The sequence below is a fragment of the Pipra filicauda genome, unplaced genomic scaffold (genome assembly GCF_003945595.2).
Source record: "Pipra filicauda isolate LSUMZ 115617 unplaced genomic scaffold, ASM394559v2 scaffold428_size586839_pilon, whole genome shotgun sequence".
Taxonomy (NCBI): Eukaryota; Metazoa; Chordata; class Aves; order Passeriformes; family Pipridae; genus Pipra; species Pipra filicauda.
The window spans coordinates 404253-424900 of NW_024104563.1; the positions used below are offsets into that span (position 1 = coordinate 404253).

General features: G+C 63.7%; 4 protein-coding genes across 5 annotated transcripts; 2 read left to right on the forward strand and 2 right to left on the reverse strand.

Moving 5' to 3' along the window:
* Positions 1-650: 650 nt before the first annotated feature.
* On the reverse strand, positions 651-1807 carry CLDN3 (claudin 3). Its single transcript, XM_027729283.2, has one exon. The coding sequence runs from the start codon at positions 1665-1667 to the stop codon at positions 1023-1025; it is 645 nt and encodes a 214-aa protein (XP_027585084.1). The 5' UTR covers positions 1668-1807; the 3' UTR covers positions 651-1022.
* A 4001-nt stretch (positions 1808-5808) lies between these two features.
* Positions 5809-13703, forward strand: LOC113992175 (claudin-4-like). Its single transcript, XM_027729242.2, has 2 exons — positions 5809-5825; positions 12803-13703. Exon 2 carries the CDS (start codon positions 12812-12814, stop codon positions 13457-13459), a length of 648 nt encoding a protein of 215 aa, XP_027585043.1. The 5' UTR covers positions 5809-5825; positions 12803-12811; the 3' UTR covers positions 13460-13703.
* On the forward strand, positions 7142-10591 carry CLDN4 (claudin 4). The gene has a single exon (XM_039385695.1). It carries the CDS (start codon positions 9227-9229, stop codon positions 9854-9856), a length of 630 nt encoding a protein of 209 aa, XP_039241629.1. The 5' UTR covers positions 7142-9226; the 3' UTR covers positions 9857-10591.
* A 352-nt stretch (positions 13704-14055) lies between the features above and the next one.
* METTL27 (methyltransferase like 27) lies at positions 14056-17132 on the reverse strand. 2 transcript variants are annotated; one of them, XM_039385694.1, is made up of 5 exons: positions 16874-17132; positions 16676-16804; positions 16471-16606; positions 16099-16186; positions 14056-15473 (listed from the first exon to the last, which is right to left on the reverse strand). In XM_039385694.1, exons 1-5 carry the CDS (start codon positions 16979-16981, stop codon positions 15206-15208), a joined length of 729 nt encoding a protein of 242 aa, XP_039241628.1. In that variant the 5' UTR covers positions 16982-17132; the 3' UTR covers positions 14056-15205. The 2 variants fall into 2 exon arrangements, with proteins under 2 accessions (XP_039241628.1, XP_027585087.1); XM_027729286.2 differs by having other exon boundaries at positions 16099-16191; positions 16874-17016.
* Positions 17133-20648: the final 3516 nt, after the last annotated feature.

A 20648-nucleotide genomic window follows, 5' to 3' on the forward strand; every position in this document is an offset into this window, starting at 1 on the left:
CGGCCCCGCCTCCGGCCCCGCCCCGCGGCTCTGGCGCCCCCCAGCGGCGGGGGGCGGCGCTGCGGGCGCGGGAAGGTCACGGCGGGGCCGCCGCCCCCCGGAGCAGGAGCGGGGGGAGCGCCCCGGGGTGGGCACCGGGAGAGCCGGGCGGGCCCCAGGGCCGCCCTCCAGCCCGCGGGCACGGCGGCACCCGCGCCTGCCGGCGTCCGGCAGCGCTGCCGCGCCGGCTCCTGCCCCTTTGTCCCTGCCCGGCCGAGCGTGGCGGAGGGCGCGGGGAGCGGCCGGGCAGGGCGGCCTCGCCCCAGCGCGGCTCCCCGGGCGGGGGGGAGCGCCCCGCGGCTCCCCAGGGGACCCAGACTTTGGACCGGCGGGCAGGGAGTGGCCCCGAGGCATCCAGCGGCTCCGGCAATGCCTCCCGACCGCAGTGGGGTAACGGGTGTGCCCCCCCCCGCCACCCCTGCCACCCGAGCAGAGACCCCCGGGGCGGGGGGAGAGGGGTGCGGTTGAGCCCCCTCCAGTCCCCACCCCGGTGCCGTCCCGGTACTGCCCTTGGAAGGTGTGTAGGGTGTCCCTTTGGGGGGCCTGTAGCCCGCTGCCCCCCTCCCCGTGCCCCCACACCCCAAGGACACTCGGGTACCAAAACAGGACACGTTTATTGACAAATGTAACCGGTACAGACCACGCGTAACAGGGACAGACGGTGCCCGGCCGGCAGCGATGGGGGGGACACGCCGGGAGGGGCACCGTCCCCATCCCGCCCCCATCCTGCCCCATCGGCGCGGCGGGGCCTCGCCGGGCGCCGCTTCTCCCGCCGACCCGAAACTGCCTCGTGTTTAACCGAAACTGTCTCTATTTACACAGCCCGGCCCTGACCCCGCCGCCGGCCCCGTCCCCTCCTTCGCGCCCCCCCGCCCCGGCGCTGCCGTGCCCGGGCTCCACCGAGGGCCGTGGGGGTCCCGGGGTGGGTGGGTGGGTGGGGTGGGGTGGGGTGGGGGGTGCCGAGGGATCCCGGGGAGGGGGGCTCAGACATAGTTCCTCTTGTCGTAGCTGGTGACGGCGGAGCGCGGGGCGGAGTAGGCCACCTTGCCCGTGGGGTACCTGTCCTCTTTGGGGGGGCAGGAGCAGCAGAGCAGGGCCCCCCCCAGCAGCAGGAGCGCGGAGGCCGCCCAGCCCACATAGAGCGAGGTGCCCAGCTCCCGCTTCTGCGCGTCGATCACCAGCGGGTTGTAGAAATCCCGGATGATGGTGTTGGCCGACCAGCACACGGGGATGAGGGTCATGACGCCGGAGAGCAGGAAGATGACGCCGGCCACGATGGTGATCTTGGCCTTGGTGCTCTCGTCCTCCACGCAGCGGGTGCACTGGGCGCCCACGATGGCCACCATCAAGCCTATGACGGCCAGGACGATGGACACCACCAGGAGGGCGCGGGCGGCCTGCAGGTCCTGCGGCAGCGCCAGCATGGAGTCGTAGACCTTGCACTGCATCTGCCCCGTGCTCTGCACCACGCAGTTCATCCACAGCCCTTCCCAGATGATCTGGGCCGTCACGATGTTGTTGCCGATGAAGGCCGTCACCCTCCACATGGGCAACGCGCAACAGATGATGCTGCACAACCACCCCAGCACCGACAAGGCCACGCCGCCGATCTCCAGCCCCATGGACATGGTGGACGGTTCAGTGGCACGCTCCGAGCGATGGCAAAGAAGAACCCACGGACCGAATCCGTCGCCGTCACCCGCCGCCGCTCGCAGCCCGTGGGGATCGGCTTTCACCTGTGCGCAGCGGCATTTATACGGCCGGCCCGGGGTGGGGTTTCAGTGCTGCCTGCTGGACGCTCCTCTGCGCTCCTCCGTCACCCGTCACCTGCGTCCCACACCCTCCCCTTTGTTTGCAGAGATGGCGACGAGTAACCAGAGAAGGGCGGGAGGAGGAGAAACGCCACCTGCCACGGCCATCCCCTTGGTTTCGGGCGATAGGTATCGGGAAACACAACCACCAGACTCATTCTGACCTGCCAACCCCCTTTCTGGGGACGTGGAAATGCCAAGGGCTCACCTTTCCTCCCTGGAGGTACTGGCGGGTCAGGGTTTGGCTGATTTCTGGAGAATGTTATCAGTGCTCACGTTTAACTGGGGTTCGGTGAGCACGGGGCACTTTTGCATCACCGTGCAAAGTGCAACCCCTTCGCTGTGCCCTGAGGTTTGTGTCCCCGTTCCAGGGGACCCACGGGTGCTCCTGGCCTGGCAGGAACCATGGGAGCACGTTCTACCCCCGCCCAGCCCCCTCCTGCTCCCACCGTGCGGGGCCGGGAGCACTGTCAGGGATACTCTGACTGACTGATAATGATCTTTACTCATCCTGCACAAGTCTCGTGGCCTTGAAGGAAGCAGATAATGCACGTAACCACCCCGGCAGCGTCACCCCGACAACCTGAGCTAGCAGTGGCAAAAGGAAAAACATCCCAAGGCATGAGCAATCCCCTCAGACGTGTCAGCCACAGCCCTATGGCTGGGGGGTGCTTGTGTCCCCCCTCAGTCTTTGCATGCTGGGGGTAATGCCAGCATTTCCAGCCCCCCCTCTGCCCAGGAATGTGGTTGCTGGACACGGACTTGCTCCTACCTGTTCCCTGCCTGCTCCAAAAATCTCCTCTGCAACTTATTAACTACTCAAGAGCGCGGTGGGATGCTGGCAGCTGGTGCTGTGGAGGGAGCTCTGGGATGGGGGTGGGAGCCCTGTAACTGCCTGGCTGTACCCTCACAGCACCCTGACACCCCACAGCCAGGGGGTTTGGATTTGGGTGTCCCACAGCGTCCCAATACCCTCTAGCTGGGGGATCACCATCTGTTGATCTGCAGCACCCTGAACCCCCACAACCAGTGGGGCCACCCCACAGCCCCCTGACACCCCATATCTGTCTGGGTCAGCTGTTGTCAGCCCCTGTTGCCCAAGCACCCTGTACCCATCCAGGTTGGCCTCCAGCTCCTTGCAGCCCCCTGTGTCTGACTTTGACCACCTCGTGACACCCCAATACCCCATATCCAGCCAGATTAGCCTCTGGCAAACCATGGCATCCCCAAAATCCCCAGTATCTGGCTAGGTGAGCTTCTGCCACCCCACTGTACCCTGATCACCCCCCCAAGGGGACCCCAAGTCCCCACAGACAGTTGGGGGGGTAGCCAGGTGTGACCCCATATGTGCTGCTGGGAGGGAGCCCATGCAAGCAGCACCTCAGAGCTTTGTGCCCTCATTGCTGGGGGTCCTGGGGGTCCTGGCCCTCGGGGGACCCGATCCATGACCCAGTGCTGCTGGCAGGTGATGGTGGGCACAGGAGGGTGTCAGTGGCAAACAGGGGGGTCGGGGCTGTTTGAGGGCCCCCCAGGTGTGCAGGCAGGGGTGTGGCAGCGGCCCTGGGGTGCAGGTGTGCACAGACACACAGACACAGACACACACACCCCCTCTGCCGGCAGAGACACCCCCACATGCAGCTGCACACAGACTCACAGGCACATAGAGACTCACAGACAGACAGACCCACACAGAGACATACAGACTGACTCACAGACACACACAGACACACAGACACTCACAGAGAGACTCACAGATAGACCCACACACACAGAGATACACACAGACAGACTCACAGACACGCACAGACACACAGACACTCACAGAGAGACTCACAGACACAGAGACTCATAGACACACACACACAGACACGCAGACTCACAGAGACTCACAGACTCACAGACTCACAGTCAGACTCACAGAGACTCACAGTCAAACTCACAGACACAGAGACTCACAGACACACTCACAGAGAGACTCACAGACAGGCACACACACACACACACAGACTCACAGACACACAGACATGCAGCCAGATACACAGAGACTCACAGCCAAACTCACAGACACAGACTGACAGACACACACACACCGAGACACACAGACACACACAGAAACTCACAGCCACACAGACTCACAGCCAGCCAGACACACAGACTCACAGCCAGCCAGACACACAGACTCACAGCCAGCCAGACACACAGCCAGACTCACAGAGAGACTCACACAGGCACACACACAGCTGCAACAAAGATGGACACACAGCCAGGCTCACAGACACACACACAGAGACACTTGTACCCAGACACATACACACAGAGACTCACAGACAGACTCACAGACACACACACAGCCAGGCTCACACAAACACACAGACTCACAGCCAAGCTCACAGACACACACACCCAGACACACCCAGACACACAGAGACTCACAGACACGTGGACAGACACACACACACACAGACACAGTGACAAAGGTGAACAGGCACACGCTGGCAGTGCAGGTACTCACACCTCCCCAGCACACACACGGCTGCAGACACACCAGCACATGCACCCACAGCCACACAGACACACAGCTGCAGGGCTCTGGGGCAGAGGGTACCCCAGGCAGGGCTGTGGGGTGAGGGGGTACCCCAGGTAGGGGGAAGGGAGTGCCCCAAGCAGGACTTTGGGTCAGGGGTACCCCAGGCAGGGTTCTGGGGTGCAAATGTACCCCAGGCAGGGCTCTAGGACAGGGTTACACCACAGGCAGGGCTCTGGGGCAGGGTTTTATCCCAGGCAGGGCTCTGGGGCAAGGTGGACCCCAGGCAGGGTTGTGGTACTCGGGAGTAGGGGCAGGGTTATAGCACAGGCAGGTCTGTGGGGAAGTGGGGATGCTCCATACAAGGGCATGGGGCAAGGGGGATACCCCAGGTAGAGGTGTGTGTGTGTGTGTGGGGGGGATACTCTGTGTAGGGATGTGGGGCAGGGGAGATACCTCCTACAGGGGTGTGGGGCAATGGGGTCATCCCTGGTAGGGCTGTGGTGCAGGGGGAGAGGTGGATACTCCAGGCAGGTATGTGGGGCAGTGGGGATACCCCTGGGGTAGGAGCTGCTGGGGCAGAGTGGGGTGGGATGAGGCAGCAAAGCACCGCAGCCCCCGACCCTGCAATCAGCCCCACGCGCCGCGTCCTCACACTTTGTCATCCCAAATTGCCAAAGTACAGGCTCTGTCCAGTGTTGTGTCTGCCTGGGGCAGCCACTGACACCTGACTCAGGGTGGGGGAAGGAGCAAATCACCGGGGTTTTAGGGTTCCGGTCACCTCTGGCAGGACACATTCTTGTGGTGAGGAAACTGGATCAATAGTGTTTACCAAAGAGCTGAACGGAGCCAGTGTGCTTGTGGGGCACACCCATCCCTCCTGCTGCATCCCCCTCCCTGTCCCCCGCAGCTGGGGAGGGATGGGGAGTATCCAAGTGCCCCGGGATGAGGACAAAGCGGGGTGGCCACAGTTGTGGTCACACAACGGTGACATGGTGACAGGTTTGCCCGCTGCAGACGCAGAGACGCCGAATGAAGGTCAGACCCCAAAGATCATGGGAGCATCACCAGATTGGTGGCTCACACTGCAGGAAGGACACCTGGGGGGGCAAGAAGGATGGGGAACGGGGGGGCACCCAGTGCAGCATCCCCTTCCTGCCATGCACCCAGAACCCATCATCCCGGGAGTGAGCAAGAGGTGACGGCAGCAACAGCCCCGGGAGCCTCGGGGCCGCGTCCCACTCACGTGCGCGGCAGCCGGCGCAGGATTTGGGGTGTTTCCCCTCCGCTGCGGTCGGGAGTGCCGCGCGTTCCCCCCCCGGGCGAGCGGGGCCGGGGCGGTAAGTGCTGCCTCGGCCGCTTATATTTCAGGCGCGGGACTGTTGTCTCGGTGCTGACCAGGGCACACAGGCAACCCATTGTTGGAACCCCTCCGACGCGGCGGCGAGCAGGTAAAGGCGGCTCCGAGCATCAATGGCAGCTCTGTCTGCCGGCGGGGCGGGGAGGGAGGTGCCGGCACACGGGGGGCTGGGGGGCACCGGCCAGCGGGATGTGGCAGGGGGCTCGCCCGGGGGATGCTGGGCCGTGCTGGGATCGGCTTTGCCACAGCATCCCCTTCCTGCGAGCATCGCCGGCCAGGAGATCCCATTGCACCGCCCGCATCCTCCTTCCTGACCCGTGGTCATCGTCTCCCCCATCCCTTCGCCAAGCACCTCGGCAGCACTTGGGGGTGTTTTACATGTCGGGAGCCACTTGTTGCTCAGAAATTGGACAGAGCTTTGACTTTTGGAGTGACTTCAGGGCAAAGGTCCCGTTTCTGCCCGCAGGGACCCCACAGGTCCCGGCACACAGCTCTTCTCCTGCTGAGCCGATAAGGCTTTGCTTTCCCATACTGAGAAACAACCTGACTGTGCACATTTGAGTTGGTCGAGGGGGGTTATGTCGGGCAAGGATGTTTTTTTGGGAACATTCAGTCTCTGGGCTGCTGGTAACTAATCCCTGGCTGCCTGCTCCATGTGGGCTGAGCGGGAGGGCTGGTGACCATGCCTCGCTTGGCAGATGCAAAGCCAGAGATCCCGGTGGATTGTCTCTTGCTGGCAACTGTCACCTGCCTTCTTGGGACCTTGAAGCAGCCGGGGTGGTAGGTCCATGTGCGGGCGCTGGGGAATGAGGGTCTCTTGGCTCAGTGCAGGGCTGAGCTGGTGCCAGCTGTGTGTGAGATGGGACTGTCACTTGTGTCCTTGGTGGCCCTTTTTGGCAGGAGATTTGTGCCCTGAGCCTTCTCCCTGTGGGGTGTCCTCTGCCCTGAGCAAGGTCAGGGTGGTGTAGCCTATGCTGTGCACCTGGTGGTGCCTGGCATCGTGGTGACGCTGGGTTTAATGCCACCTCCCTGCCTGGGGATGGCCTAACTACCCAGGGGGCCCTCAAGGCACTGCAGTGTGTCCCCATGCTGGTGAAGCCAGAGCAGGCACTGGAGGGCATCTCCTGATGCACATGCTGGGGCAGGAGTGCAGCGGATCAGGGACAGGAACTCGGGCTCCCCCATCCTGCAAATCCTGCTGGATTTGAGGCAGGGCATCCACACCTGGCTGGGTGCTGGGGCGGGTGCTGGATGGCCAAAGTTCAGGATGGGCTGAGCACCCTGTTTTGGGGTGGAGGAGCTCCCTGCTGGGCAGGTGGGCTGTGGTCCCACCAGGACATGTGCCTGTGCCATGGCACTGGGACAAAGCCAGGGACTGGGATCCTGCAAGATGCACTGGGAATGGGCACGGAGACACGGCCATGGGACCAGTGCTCATGTGGGGCTGATGTCCATGGGGTGGTGGTCCTGGATGGCATGTGCTGAGGCACTCGGAGGTCCAACCTGTGCTACACCACCATCCTCAGGCTCCATGGGCACTGGGGGTGGCTGTTGCTCCTCCACTCTGTGCCAAGCCAGTGTCTGTCAGTCCTGCTGGCTGCCAGTGGTGGGGACGCAAGGCTGGTGCTGCTGGGCGGGCAGGCACGTCACTGGGAGATGTGGGGAAGGGCACAGGGCACGGGGGTTGTCCCTGGATGGCATCCACCAGCTGGAATATATGTCACGTTCCAGCATTAATTACAGTAATTGGCTGTGGGAGGCCGTGCTGGCGCCTGCTCTGGCTCGAGGGGGAATGTGAGCAGCTCAGGTGTTTGATGCTCCGCGCATGGAGGAGTCCTTGTCCTCACTTTGTCATTTGTCCCCAGCCCACAGACACATCCCCACGTGCCTGCAGGGACACGGCCCATGCCAGGCACACACACACGTGGGTGTGTCCCTCTTTCCAGCCCCAAATTACGTGGTGGTTACAGCACCCGACTGGGAGGTGAAAGCCTCAGGCAGAGTCTGGCCCCGGCGGGGATGCCCTGGAACCTCGTAAATTAAAGGGAGCCCTTGACCACAAGGCTCTGGCCCCGGGGTGGCCACACTGGTATGTGAGTAATGTGGGCACTCCAGCAGGACAGAGGGATGGAGCCTTGGCGGCTCCTCTGGCGCAGGGTCCTGACTCGTCCCCCAGGTTGGAGTCTGCAGCAAGACCTGGATGTCCCCAGGCATCCTCCTGGCACTGCAGTGCATGGACCACCTGGCTTGTCCCACCACACTGGGACACGATGCCCGGGGACATCCCATGCAGCTCTAGAACCCATCACACCGAGCAATTAGCACAAGGGATCAGATCATCTCAGTAACCCCAGTGCTCAGGAAAACTAAGATTATCTCAGTGCTTCTTATCTTTCCCAGAGGCCCAGGATTAAGCTGTGGTGATGAAACAGTGCAATGTCCGTCTGTCTGTCCTTGCTTGCCGTCTGTTGAGCACCTGTGCAGGTGCCGGAGGGGCTCAGAGGGAGTAGGGAGGGGACATGTGTGGGAGTCATGGATTAAAAGAGGAGAGGTCAGGCAGTGCCCAAAGCATCAGCATCAGTATTGGTGTTGGTGTTGGCATTGGTGTTGGCATTGGCACTGGGATCAGTGGGTACAGCACTGGGACACCTTGAGGCCACCTCTGCCCCCCACAGCCCCAAGCCACCAAGCAGGCACCAGGACATGGGCAGATGTGGGGCTGAGGGCAGCCCTGTGAACACTGGCTGGTGGTGGAGCACAAGGTGGGGCGGGTTTGGGGTCTGCCCCCCATTTTGCCCCGGGCAGTGCCGTCTCTCCTCCTTGGGGAACCAGCAGCTGCTCCAACCGGTTTGTGGGTCTGGGCGGTGACACCTCCTGCCCGAGGCCTGATGGAGGGCTGGGAAGTGCTGGTATGGATGCCAAGGAGCAAACAAGAGCTGCTTGTGTCCTGCTGGGCACGGAGCCCGGCAGCGGGGGGGACGGTGTGCTGCTCTCCCAGCACGGGGCCGTGGGGGGCCTGAGACTGGGCTGCTGCTGGAGCAGTGACCGTGAGCTGGGGGAAAACTGAGGCATGAAAACGTGGAGAAACCCATCCAGGTGATGGAACAGAAGGTACTGACGGTAATGGCAGAGACATCCCGGTGCCTGGACACCGGCTCTTCCCCTTCAGCATCCCAGGCTGAGCCCCAGTGCTGCCCTTGGCACTGCCTACCCACAGACAGCAGTGGGACGCACTCCTGCGCCTGGGTGGCCTGATCCCGGTCCCCTGTGTCCTCCTCCGTGGGAGCAACCGGGATATTAAGTGTCAGCGCTGGAGGGAGAAATACAAGTGGAGGAATCCCGGGAAACTGGTTTTACCCCTCCGTCCGGTGCCGGCGGCAGGACGGCGGCTGTGGCGGCGCTCCTCCCTCGGCAAAGGCATATAATGCCTGCCATGGTCCCGGGAGCCGGCACTGCACAGCGGGAGGCGGGCAGGGGTGCCGGGAGCGAGCCATGGCCTCCATGGGCATGCAGGTGCTGGGCATCGCCCTCTCCGTCATCGGCTGGTTGGCCTCCATCCTCTGCTGCGCGCTGCCCATGTGGCGGGAGACGGCCTTCGTGGGGAACAACATCGTGGTGGCCCAGATCATCTGGGAAGGGCTGTGGATGAGCTGCGTGGTGCAGAGCACGGGGCAGATGCAGTGCAAGGTGTACGACTCGCTGCTGGGCCTGCCACAGGACCTGCAAGCCGCCCGTGCCATGGTGGTGGTGGCCATCGTCCTGGCCATCCTGGGCACCCTGCTCGCCGTCGCCGGCGGCAAGTGCACCAACTGTGTGGAGGACGACACCGCCAAAGCCAGGGTCATGATCCTCTCAGGCATCATCTTCATCGTGGCCGGCGTCCTCATCCTCGTCCCCATCTCTTGGTCGGCCAACAGCATCGTCCAGGACTTCTACAACCCGCTGATTGCCGACTCCCAGAAGCGGGACCTGGGCTCGTCCCTCTACATTGGCTGGGCGGCCTCTGCTCTGCTGCTGCTGGGGGGGGGGATCCTGTGCTGCACCTGCCCCCCCCGGGGGGAGAAGCCCTACTCTGCCAAGTTCACGGCCGCCCGCTCGCTGCCAGCCAGCAACTACGTGTAGGAGCCGCCGCTCCCGCCTGGACCCCCCGGCCACCGCAGGGAGCTGGGACCTCCCGGACCCGCGACCTGCCCCCCCGGCCGGGCTGGGGCTGGCCGGGCGCCGGGGCAGTGCGAGGGAGGGCAGACAGAGCTGCCTTTGTTCTGCCTGGATTGGAGCCGGTTCTTTAATCTCAGCTGAGACAGGGAACAAGGAGATCCTGTCCTGGCTGCCCGCGGCGGGGGTCCTGTTCCCCCCCTCCCGGAGCATCCAGCAGAGGCATCTTCTCTGAGATGCCGCCCGATGCCCCCCTCGAGCATCTCCTGGCTCTCGGTATCGGGGTGTGCCATGTGGTGACAGAGCTCCCAGAGCCCGTCCCTCGGGTGGCACGGGGCTCTCACCGGGTGAAGCTCCCCGGGACTGTCAGTCCCTCTGGCTGGGTGGCGGTGTCGGTGCTGGTGGGGACAGCGAACTTGTCCCACGTGGTCATGGGGACGTGGTGGCTCTGCGGACCCTGGCAGGGTGTCGAGGGTTATCAGGGGCTTTCACCTGCCTGTACCCTAAATTTTGACTATGACCTACTTTCGGGGCTCGGAGTGGCCGTACGGAGTGTGATTTCTCGCGGCAGCTCCCCAGGGCGGGGGCATCATTATCCTGGGAGTGGGAAGGCAGCAGCCGGGCTGGGAGAACCGGTCGGGGAGGCGGGAGCCGAGCGGGGCCGTGCACCCGCGTGGAGGGGGGCGACTCTCAGACCCGACCCCATCCATCGCCCCGCTCGACATTCCCTGAGCGGGGTGCCCGGGGGTGGGAGAGGGTGGCTCTCGGTCCCCCTGGCTGTGCTGCCGTCCGGCCCCGCATCCATCCTTCCCGCATTAAACAGCAGCTGCTCAGACCCCGCTGTGCCTTTTTTTCTTTACCCTCTCCAACACCTGCTAGCGGGACAACCCGGTGCTCCTGTGCTGCAGATCCCCATTCTTTTGAGATCCCCCAAATCTTCTCTCCGGAGCCTCCCACGACCCCCACCCGCCCTGTTCCAGCCCTGGCATTCCCCACCGCTCCCTCCCCGGGCCACCCCGGGGGTGACAGCGGGTGTCTCCATGGCACAGTGCCTTGGTGACGCCAGAGCTGTCCCACGCCTGTGTGACCTTCCCACCCGAGCAGGAAGAAGGTGGCAGGCGCTGGCGAGGGCGAGTCGGGGCGCGCTGGCCCCGGGGCCACCCCACAACCGCGGCTGGGAGCACCCCGGGGCCGGCGTGGGCAGTGCAGGGTGCTTTGCCTATCTCCCTTTCCGGCACTGCCAGTGCTCCCTGCGCTTGGGAACATCCTTCCCTCCCACCTCGGGGGGTGTGGGGACGAGGGCTGACTCTGGCTGCCTGGCTGTGGGTGTCTCATGTGGGTCTGGGGCTTGAGGACTCTCCCCTCCTTTCACTGGGACCGGGAACGGTGGAAAATATTGTTGTGGCCCTGTAATGGCAGTGGCCAGGTGGAACTGTGAGTGTGATGCTCTGGCAAACATCCCTGCTGTGCCTCGGGATCTGTGGGGGCACCGCTTTTCCCTGGGGGGCCACTGCTTGTCCCTGTGTGGGTGGTCATGCACCTTGTTTTGGGTGTCTCTTGTGGTCCAGGTCCTGCTGGCTGGGAAAGGGTGCCCAGGATGACACCCTTAACTTTTTTTTGGCCCAAAGGGTCTTTCATGGCCCAAGGTCCCAGTGCTGGGTGTCCATCAGGTCACCGAGGGATGAAAGGTGCTGGGAAAGGAGTGGGGACACAACGGGAAAGGAGAGGCAGGAGAAACCGAAACTGGGGTAGGAAAATGATGGTGAAACCTCCAGCAAGTGCTGCAGGGTGTGCCGGGCACAACCGATACCCCGCTGAGCTCGGGGCCATAAAAACTCAACCAGTCCCAGCTGCTGGGCACAGGCACCCGGGGTTGAACTCTGCTCCGTGCTGGGCTGAGCTGGTTTGGGCTGAGCCAGGGCCACAGCAGCCACGTGTGACCGTGGTGGAGCTGTTTGTGTGTCTGGTGTGTGCCTAAACAGACACCCCTCTGCCAGGGGTGATGTCTGTGGTGACCCTACAGCCCCTCACCAGGGTTTGCCCCATGGGGACTGCTCCTGGGGGCCAAGAGCCGGTATCACTGAAAGAGCTGCCCTCCACAGCTGGGATTGGAGCAGAGCTGAGCTCTGACCCATTCCCAGCACCTCAGAGAGGAAATCCTGGGTCCAAAGAGCACTGCAGCAACCTGCACTCCATCTGGGAGCAGCCGGTGCTGCAGGGAGGGAGGGCTGCCTTCCCCGCCTGTGCCCCCCAGCGCGATGCTCATGGCCAAGGAGGCTGAAGCACCAGCGGTGGAGCAGGGCATGGGGTGGGCACTGGGGGGTTGCTGCCACAGCAGGATACGGGGTGAGTGTGGGGTGGGGGATCTGCACTCTGGAGCATGGCAGGAGGGGCACCGTGAGCCCCCCATCCTGCTTCCCAAAAGCCGTCGCCTCCCTGACACTTGCCATGTGCCAAGAAGGGGTGATGGCAGAGGTTGCCCTGTGCTGGGGGGACATTGTAGGGGACAGTGTGACACATGAGGGCCCCTGCACATCGGCCTGCTCAGGGCCTGGGTCCTCAGTGCCACCTGTGTGCCCCCATGCTGTCCCACAGCAATGCCACATGTCACTCATGTCCCCATGTTGTCCTGCAGTAGTGCCCCATGTCACTCTTGTCTCCATGCCACTCGTGTCCCCATGCTGTCCTGCAGCAATGTCCCGTGCCACACATATCCCCATGTCGTTTGTGTCCCTGTGTTGATCTTCAGCACTGCCCAATGTCACTCATGTCCCCATATCCCCTGAGTGCCCACGCTGTCCTGCAGCCGTTCCCACTCCGATGGGGAGCAGGACACAGCAGACAAAGCCTGTGCTCTCCAGCAACCCCCTAACTTGGGGCCATGTCCATGACAGCTGTGCCCTGTCCCTGCAGGTACTGACCATGGAAACGATGTCGGTGCAGACAAGTGGGCTGGTGGCAGCCGTCGTGGGCTGGGTGGCCACTATCCTCACCTGTGCCCTGCCCATGTGGAGGGTGACAAATTGTCTCGGCTCCAACAACGTAGGGACCCAGTCTTACTCGGACGGGCTGTGGGTGACCTGTTCCAACGATGGCACGGGGCAGTCACAGTGCAGATATTACAACTCCATGCTGGAGATCACCCCCGACTTGTTAATTGCCCGTCCCGTGGTGGTCATCGCCCTCATCGCGGCCTTCATCGGCATCATCATCTCCATCGTACGTGGAACCTTCTCCAGCTGCATGGACGGCGACCGCAGCAACAAGGGCGCGTACATGTCTTCGTCAGGCTCCCTGTTCATCATGGCCTCCATCCTGATCCTCGTCGCCGTCTCCTTTACTGCCAGCAACATCATCAACAACACCTACACCCCCACGGGGCCCGAGGCCGTCAGTAGGGAGGTGGGGGCTGCCATCTACATCGGCTTCATCGCCTTTGCCCTCTTGCTCGCCGGTGGGGTTACCATGTGCCGCGTGGGAACCCGATACCCGCAGGATTCCTACGCCAAGAATTACAAAGGGGTGAAGACCTGCGATTCAGCAGGCTACCCCATGAAGGACTACGTGTGAGCCCTTGTGCCCAGGTGCCAGACCAAGAGAGAGCACCACTGTCCCTGCCCTGCCTCCTTGTGCCATCCCATCCCCACCCTCATCCCTGTCCCATCCCCATGCCCATCCCCCTCCCCATGCCCATCCCCATCTCCATCCCTATCCCTATCCCCATCCCCATTCCGATGCTGGCTGCACCCCACCATGGTCCTCCAGCATGTGCCCTTCCCCAGAGCAGGGACTATAAATAACCTGGTGCCACCGAGGCTGCCTGGGCTCATTCTGAATGGCGCGGTGTGGGGAGGAGGGTGATATATCCTGGGGGTGCTGTGCCCTGCCAGCCTGATGCCAGGTCAGGGCTGCTGCCTCAGTGCCTGGCACGTCCCCATGTCCCCACGGGGAAAGCAGCAGTAGCCAGCCAGGGTGCTCCTGGGGTATCCCACAGCAGGGAAACTGAGGCAGTGAGAGGATGCTGAGAGCTAAGAGGGGCACAAGGGGGGACACCAGGTCCTCTGAGCCCCCAGAGAAAGGCCCAATCCCCACTCCCAGGCTCCTGGCCACCCACCCCAGAGGCTCCACAGCCCCATTGCTCCAGGAACAACACACAGCAGGCAGACAGCGGGGACGGGGATTTATTGAACAGCCAAGTGCAGGGTTGGGGACAGCCACGACCCCCAGCTGCCCAGAGGACAGTGCTGGGGACAAACGGGGGGAGAGGGTGGTAGGGCAGCTACCCATGATGGGCACAGGGACCCCAAGACCTGGGGGGACAATGTGGAAGGATGGCAGGAGCCATGGGGAGGGTGAGTGTTGGAGATCTAGGATACCCTGAGTGGGGGACAGGGACAGACACAGCCACCGCCTCCCACCTGGGAAACGCTCCCAAGGGGAAAGAAGTAACTTGTTCCCAAGGACCATGGGAACAGGATGAGCAGGAACAGGTCTGGGGGAAGGGAAAAGGGAAAAAACCTCAAATATTCCAGCAAGAGATTTGGATAAAAAACTTCCCAAGGGATCAGTGGAGAAGGAATTGCGTAGGTAGCACAGCAAGGGGCTGGGGGAACAGGCTGGGCAGGCAGTGCTGGGTGACTCCTGGGTGGGGAGCAGCCACCAACTCCCCAAGTTCCTTCCAAACTCATTTCCCACCCAGACCATTAACTACAAAGCTCTGGGAAAATGAGAGATTTGAGCAGCTGTTGTGGGATGAAAGGTGGATGTGCTGCTTGGAAGCCTCTCCAGCTGGGTGTCACCTTGGCACTGCTGCTGCTGCTCTGGATGTGGAGGTCTCCTGCACCTCAGTGTGCACTGGGTTATCCCCTGGGGAGGATGAGGATGGGAGGCTGCAGGACACAGTGATGGGGATCCACCTCCAGCACTCCCCAGGTAAAGCCCAGGGGGGCTGGGAGTGGAAGACAAAGAAAGATCCAGATTTTGACCACGAGCGCCAAGGTGGGCACAGTGAGAAGACATCCTGGACAGGAGATGGCTCTGAACAGCCATGTGGGTCTGCAAAATGTCACGGTGAGGGTTGAGGTGTTGGGGACAATACTTGAATGTCAGAGCTAATGGTGGTGCCCAGGAGACCCTGGTGAGACTAGGAGAGCCTCCCCATGCTGAGGAGCAGACAAGGTCCTTAGGCCCAGACCTCGGGGAGAAGGACACGGGGAAGGGAATGGGGACACTCCCTCAAAATGTTATCCCCCTCCAGCAGCTGCCCTGCTCCAGGAGGGGGTCACTGGGCTGAATTTTATACAGGAGGCCAAGTGTTCACCCCCCCTCCAGAGCCATGCCAGCTCTCACTCCTCCTCGAGGGGGGGCACAGGGCATTTCTGGTAGAGGTAGACCACTCCAGAGATGTAGCCAGTGCCCCGGGTGCTCTCCTCCTCCGAGATGGCCCTCTCCCAGTGCTCCACCTCCTGGGCCAGCAGCTTCTGCCAAGCTCCACAGTGCTCCAGCTTCCCCAGCTCTGCCTCCAGCTCCCGCTTGTACCGCAGGTTCGAGGGGTTGCTCCTCGTCGTCAGGCACAGGAAGCCTCCTGTGGGACAGGGCACGGGTGACACTGACACTGGGTGTCCCTCCCTGGGCGTGGCAGGCCCTCGGAAAGGGTGGGGGACAAGGGGAGGCAGTGAGAGCCTGCCAGGAGTCAGTGGGCAGGGGACAGGCAGGACAGAGGGCAGGGGACGGGCAGGGCAGGGGACAGGGGACGGGCAGGGCACTGGGCAGGGAATGGGCAGGGCAGGAGGGCAGTGGGCAAGGGATATACTGTCCAGGGATGGGCAAGGGACAGGCAGGACAGTAGGCAGGGGACGGGCAGGGCACGGGCAGGGCACGGACAGGGAACGGGCAGGGCAGGAGGGCAGTGGGCAGGGGATGGGGAGGGCAGTGGGCAGGGAATGGGCAGGACGTCACGCCTGAGCACAGGCTGTCACGCACCAGCAGTGCCACCGCCAACTCCTGCCTCGTCCCACCGCCCGGACCTGCCAGCGAGCAGAGTCAGGGACCCCGGGCCATCACCATCCCAGGCCCCAGGAACAAAGCCACACCCCATCTGTGACACGGGACCAGCGCCCAGCCGGAGATCCACATCCACCGGGGCTCCGCGTCCCCATCCCACCACCGCGGGGGTCCCGGCGGGGAGGGGACACCGAGACCCCCCTTACCCGGCTTGGTGACACGCAGCAGCTCCGGCAGCACCGTGCTCGGCACCTGCCCCTCGCCCAGAGCCCCCACCACCGTCACGGCATCGTACTGCTCTGCAGGGACAGGGGGGGGTCATCGAAGGGTCCTCCCGGGGCTCCCCCCGCCCAGTGCCACCCCGTTACCTGCGGACAGGGTGTCACCGGGGGTCCCCCGGGGCTCCCTCCACCCGGTGACACCCCGTTATCTGCGGGCAGAGACACGAGGAACATCACCGAGGAGTCCTCCCGTGTCTCCCCCCACCCAGTGCCACCCCGTTACCTGCGGGCGGGGACACAAGGGGTGACCCCTCGGGGTCCCCCCGGCTCTCCCCCCGCCCGGTGCCGCCCCGTTACCTGCGGGCCCGGGCAGCGGCTCCCAGCCCAGGACACACTGCCGCAGCTCCTGGTAGAGCCCGGTGCTCCGCGCCCGCTCCAGCATCCCCGCGCTGCCGTCCACGCCGTGCAGGCAGCGGAACCCGCGGCGGTGGAGCTGCGGGGACAGACGGGCGTTATCCCTCATCCCAGTTCCATCCCATCCCACCCCATTCCCCCTCGGTACCTCCCGCGCCACGAGCCCGGTGCCACAGGCCACGTCGAGCAGCCGCGCCCCGGCGGGGGCAGCGGGGAAGGCGAAGGCGAGCGAGGCGGCGGCGAGATGCGGTGCGCGGTACTCCAGGGCCGCCACATCCTGCGGGGACACGGCGGTGAGCGCGGACAGCCTCGGTCACCCCCCCCGATGCCCCGCTGTCCCGGGTACCTGGTCGTAGTCGGTGGCCCAGCCGTCGTACAGCCGGAGCCGCTCGGGCAGCGCCGAGCCCCCGTGAACCGCCGCCACCCGCTCCCGCACCCCCGACGGCAGCACCATCCCGGGGACACCGGGAACCGCCGCGACCCTCGGACCCGGCACCGGGGACACGCCCCCGGCACCGGGGACGCCCCTCGTGACCAGGACACGCCCCCAACACCGGGACACGCCCCCGACACCGGGGACACGACCCTCGAAACCGGGGCACCCCTCGTGATCGGGACACTCCCCCCGCACCGGGACACGGCACCGGGGACACGACCTCGGCACTGGGACACGACTCCCGAAACCGGGACACGCCCCTGGCATTGGGACACGCCCCCGGCACCAGGGACAGGACCCCCGCTCCCCTTTGGCTCAGTGACCCAGCTCAGGACCCGGCCCCAGCACCTCGGAAGTGACCAAGTGTCCTGGGATGGTGACACCAAGTGCCCTGGCAGGTGACCAAGTACCCAGGGACGGTGACACAAAATGCCCGGGGGGGGTGGGGTGACACCACATGCCCACAGGAGGTGGCACCAGGAGCCCCAGGGCCACCACTGCAGTGTCCCCTGTCTCTGCTGCTCTGTCCCGTGTGGGGGTCAGTCCCTATCCTGTCACTGGCGTCCCCGGTGCGGGGACAGTCCCCCGGACAGGTCACCTCCATCCTGGCCCCCTGTCCCAGCCCCGCAGGGCCCCGATGCTGCTCTGTCACCTCCGTCCCTGCACACGCATCTAATTCCTGCGCTCCGACATGTCACCCAGCGAGTGGGGACACCGGCCACCACCTGACCCCTCCTCTCCCCCCGCCTGTGACAGGGACATCCCAGCGCCGAGTGGCTCTCCCGGACCCCGGGAAGGGCGCACCCACCACCGGAGCAGGTCCTTCCCCACGGGCTAGGGGTCATTCTGTGCTGCCCCTTGGGGACAGAGAACAGGACCGTGGACCCTCGGAGCTGGGAAGGAGGAGGAGGAGCATCTTGGCTCCTACGGGGAGCAGGGAGATGGACTTGATCCTTATTGGGTCCCTTCCATATTAAGGTGTCCTGAGTGTATATTCTACATGAAGTTTGGGTTTTGCTCAGGGCAAGAAGCAGCCCTGAGAGCCAACACGATGCACGGGGAGATGGGTAGGGTGTCTTCTCCACATCATCGCTCTCCAAAATGCCTGGTCCAGGTGCCCAGAATTTGTAATGCACCAAGACGCTCGTTATCTCTTGGAAGTGCCCCATGGGAGGTCACTGGGGAGTCCCCGCCGCGCTGGGAGCGACTCGTCCTCTGCTAAACCAACCTTTGGTGTCGTACTGAGGACGTGGCGTGTGAGACAAGCCACAGCTGTGCCCCATCGCCTCGGGCTGTTTCCAGCGCTGAAGGGGACGGATCCAGCCGCTAATTAATGACTGGAAGAAATTGCAGTGCCCTGATGGAGCCCCGAGGCCGCGCTGGTGGCCGCATGCTCTCCTCGCTGCGGCTCCTCAGTGGTCCCTGTGTCCCTCCTCTCCCCTGCCCTCCAGGTCCTGCCCGCGGCCCCGCGTGGGCTCAGCTCAGCCCCCGGGCCGGGCAGTGCTGCCCGGGGCCCTCGAGAGGGAGCCCTCCACCCGCGGGAAGGACCCCGCGCCCGCCGGGCTCCGCTGTCACCCCCGGGGACACCCTCGGAGCGCTCCTGGGAGGGTGGCACAGAGGCGTGTGGGGCTGGGGGCGGCGAGGGGTCGGAGTCGCGAAAGGAGGGATTATCCCACCCACACCGAGGACACACGGGTGGCTCCAGGATGGGCCCCGCGGGGGGGGCTGCAGCCCTATGACAGCTCTTGCCACCGCAAAATGCTACCCTACGGGCATTTTGTCCCCTCTGCACCCACCGGCGTGGGTCCAATCCCACCCCTCCCACTTGCCCCCCCGGCATGGCAGTGGCCCCCGGGCCTCTCACAACGGCTTCCACACTCCCATCATGGTTTTCACCACTAACAGAGCCTCCATTTACAAACCAGGGAGAGGGGGCACTGCCAGCATCCCCCTGCCCCCGGCTCTGATGCCCCCGGTGGGTTGTGCTTTCCCTGAGCTTTGACCCGCCCGGATCCAGCCCCGGATCAGTCGACGCTTTTCCAAACACCTCCTTCCCGGGACTGGCTGGCTCTGTCAGAGCTCACAGCTGTGCAAACAACTTCATCACCACGGCTCCGGGCTGGCCTGGGCCCAGCTTGGACCCAGCACCGGCCAGCGGGGGTCTGGACCGGACCCGGTGCCAACACTGGGCTGTCCCCTGAGGATGGTGGGGGACAGAAATGGCAGCAGGTTGTGGCAGGTTGGAGCGTTCCCAGGGCTGATGTGAGGCTGGACTTTGTCCTGACACGTGGCCTGGTGCTGGAGGGCTCCCCCTGGGGCACGTATGTCCTGCTCCCATGGAGCAGGTCCGCGGGGCGCTGTCCTTGTCCCCTGCCTGGGGACAGGGGGTCTGGCTGTGCCTGGTGAGGTGCATCCCCCCGTCCTGCTGGGACCCTGCAGCTCAGTCCGGCTGCTCTGCTGGGGTGTCCCCATCACCCCTCAGCAGGGAGACTGGGGGAACACGTGGCCCCGAGGCGGGGGCTGAGCACCCCGAGCCCACAGATCTCTGGTGTGACCTCGCCTGCCCTCCCTCACCAAGGAGCTGCTGCAGGGGTGGAAGAGCAGCTTAGGTGGGTTCCCTTGCCCTCAAACCTGCTGCTGAGCTGGGACGGGTGATGGGAAAGTCCAGGTCTGAGCTGGGTTTGGGTCCTCTGCAGGGTCAGGCCAGCGTGGGCAATGTCACCTGACCTGCAGGTCCCCCCTCGAAGTCAGTCCTGGACCCCTGGGTGAATTGTGTAGTGGCAGCAGTTCACCAGGCAGGTGGGCTTGCACACCCCAGGGCCTTTGCAAGGCATCCCTGGCACATCTTTGGCCCTTGGGGTGGGACTAATGCTGTCCTCCAGTACCAACAAAAGCTGTTGGGATATTCCTAGGCCTCTTCATCAGAGTGGAGTGATGAGATGAGGGGTCCCATGACCTTGTGTGCCTCGGAGTTACCCATAGAGCCATGGATGAGTCCAGTGGCATCAATTAGTGACTGTCAGTTGGTTCCCAGCAAGAGCATAGAGGGACACAAGTGCCCAAGGCTTGTGCTTTTGTGGGCACCCTGACACATCCAGGGGGTTTGGAACGATGTCCATCACACACATACCCCCGTGTCATGGACCATCAGCAGCCACAGTGGCTGTCCTGTGGGGTGAGTGGTGGGATGCAGACTGCAGGCTGCACTGAGCATCCCTGAACATGTCCAGCTCCTGCTCTGAGCAGCTTCTCGTGGCTGAGACCTCACAGAACCACAGGCATCCCAGCCTGGGTCCTGTTGCTCCCCTGCCTTGGCACCCACATCCATCCCCTGAGCTTATGGAGCAATCAGATCCCTTCAGTGTGTACTTTTCCAGCCCTCCCAGGTGCCTCTTCTCTGTTTTTTCTCTCTTCTCTTCTCCCAGACAAGAGCACCACTCTGCCCCACAGATTCTGTGGGGTACCAGCCTGGTGGGATGCGGGGAGCCCCCATGGCAGGCAGAGGCAGAGGGGAGGTTTAGGCTGGGTATTAGGAGAAATTTCTTCACTGAAAGGGTGGTCAGGCCCTGTCCCAGCTGCCCAGGGCAGTGGTGGAGTCCCCATCCATCCCTGGGGGGATTTAACAGCTGTGTGGATGTGGCACTTGGGGACATGGGTCAGTGGTGGCCTTGGCAGTGCTGGGGGA

Excerpts from the sequence above, each read along its gene's own strand:
- METTL27 (XM_039385694.1), bottom strand. The coding sequence starts at position 16,981 with ATGGTGCTGCCGTCGGGGGTGCGGGAGCGGGTGGCGGCGGTTCACGGG. Across the intron at positions 16,805-16,873 it reads GGGCCACCGACTACGACCAG|GATGTGGCGGCCCTGGAGTA; the intron begins GTACCCGGGACA and ends GTGTCCCCGCAG. Across the intron at positions 16,607-16,675 it reads CCGGGCTCGTGGCGCGGGAG|CTCCACCGCCGCGGGTTCCG; the intron begins GTACCGAGGGGG and ends CTGTCCCCGCAG.
- CLDN4 (XM_039385695.1), top strand. The coding sequence starts at position 9,227 with ATGGCCTCCATGGGCATGCAGGTGCTGGGCATCGCCCTCTCCGTCATC.
- LOC113992175 (XM_027729242.2), top strand. The coding sequence starts at position 12,812 with ATGGAAACGATGTCGGTGCAGACAAGTGGGCTGGTGGCAGCCGTCGTG.
- CLDN3 (XM_027729283.2), bottom strand. The coding sequence starts at position 1,667 with ATGTCCATGGGGCTGGAGATCGGCGGCGTGGCCTTGTCGGTGCTGGGG.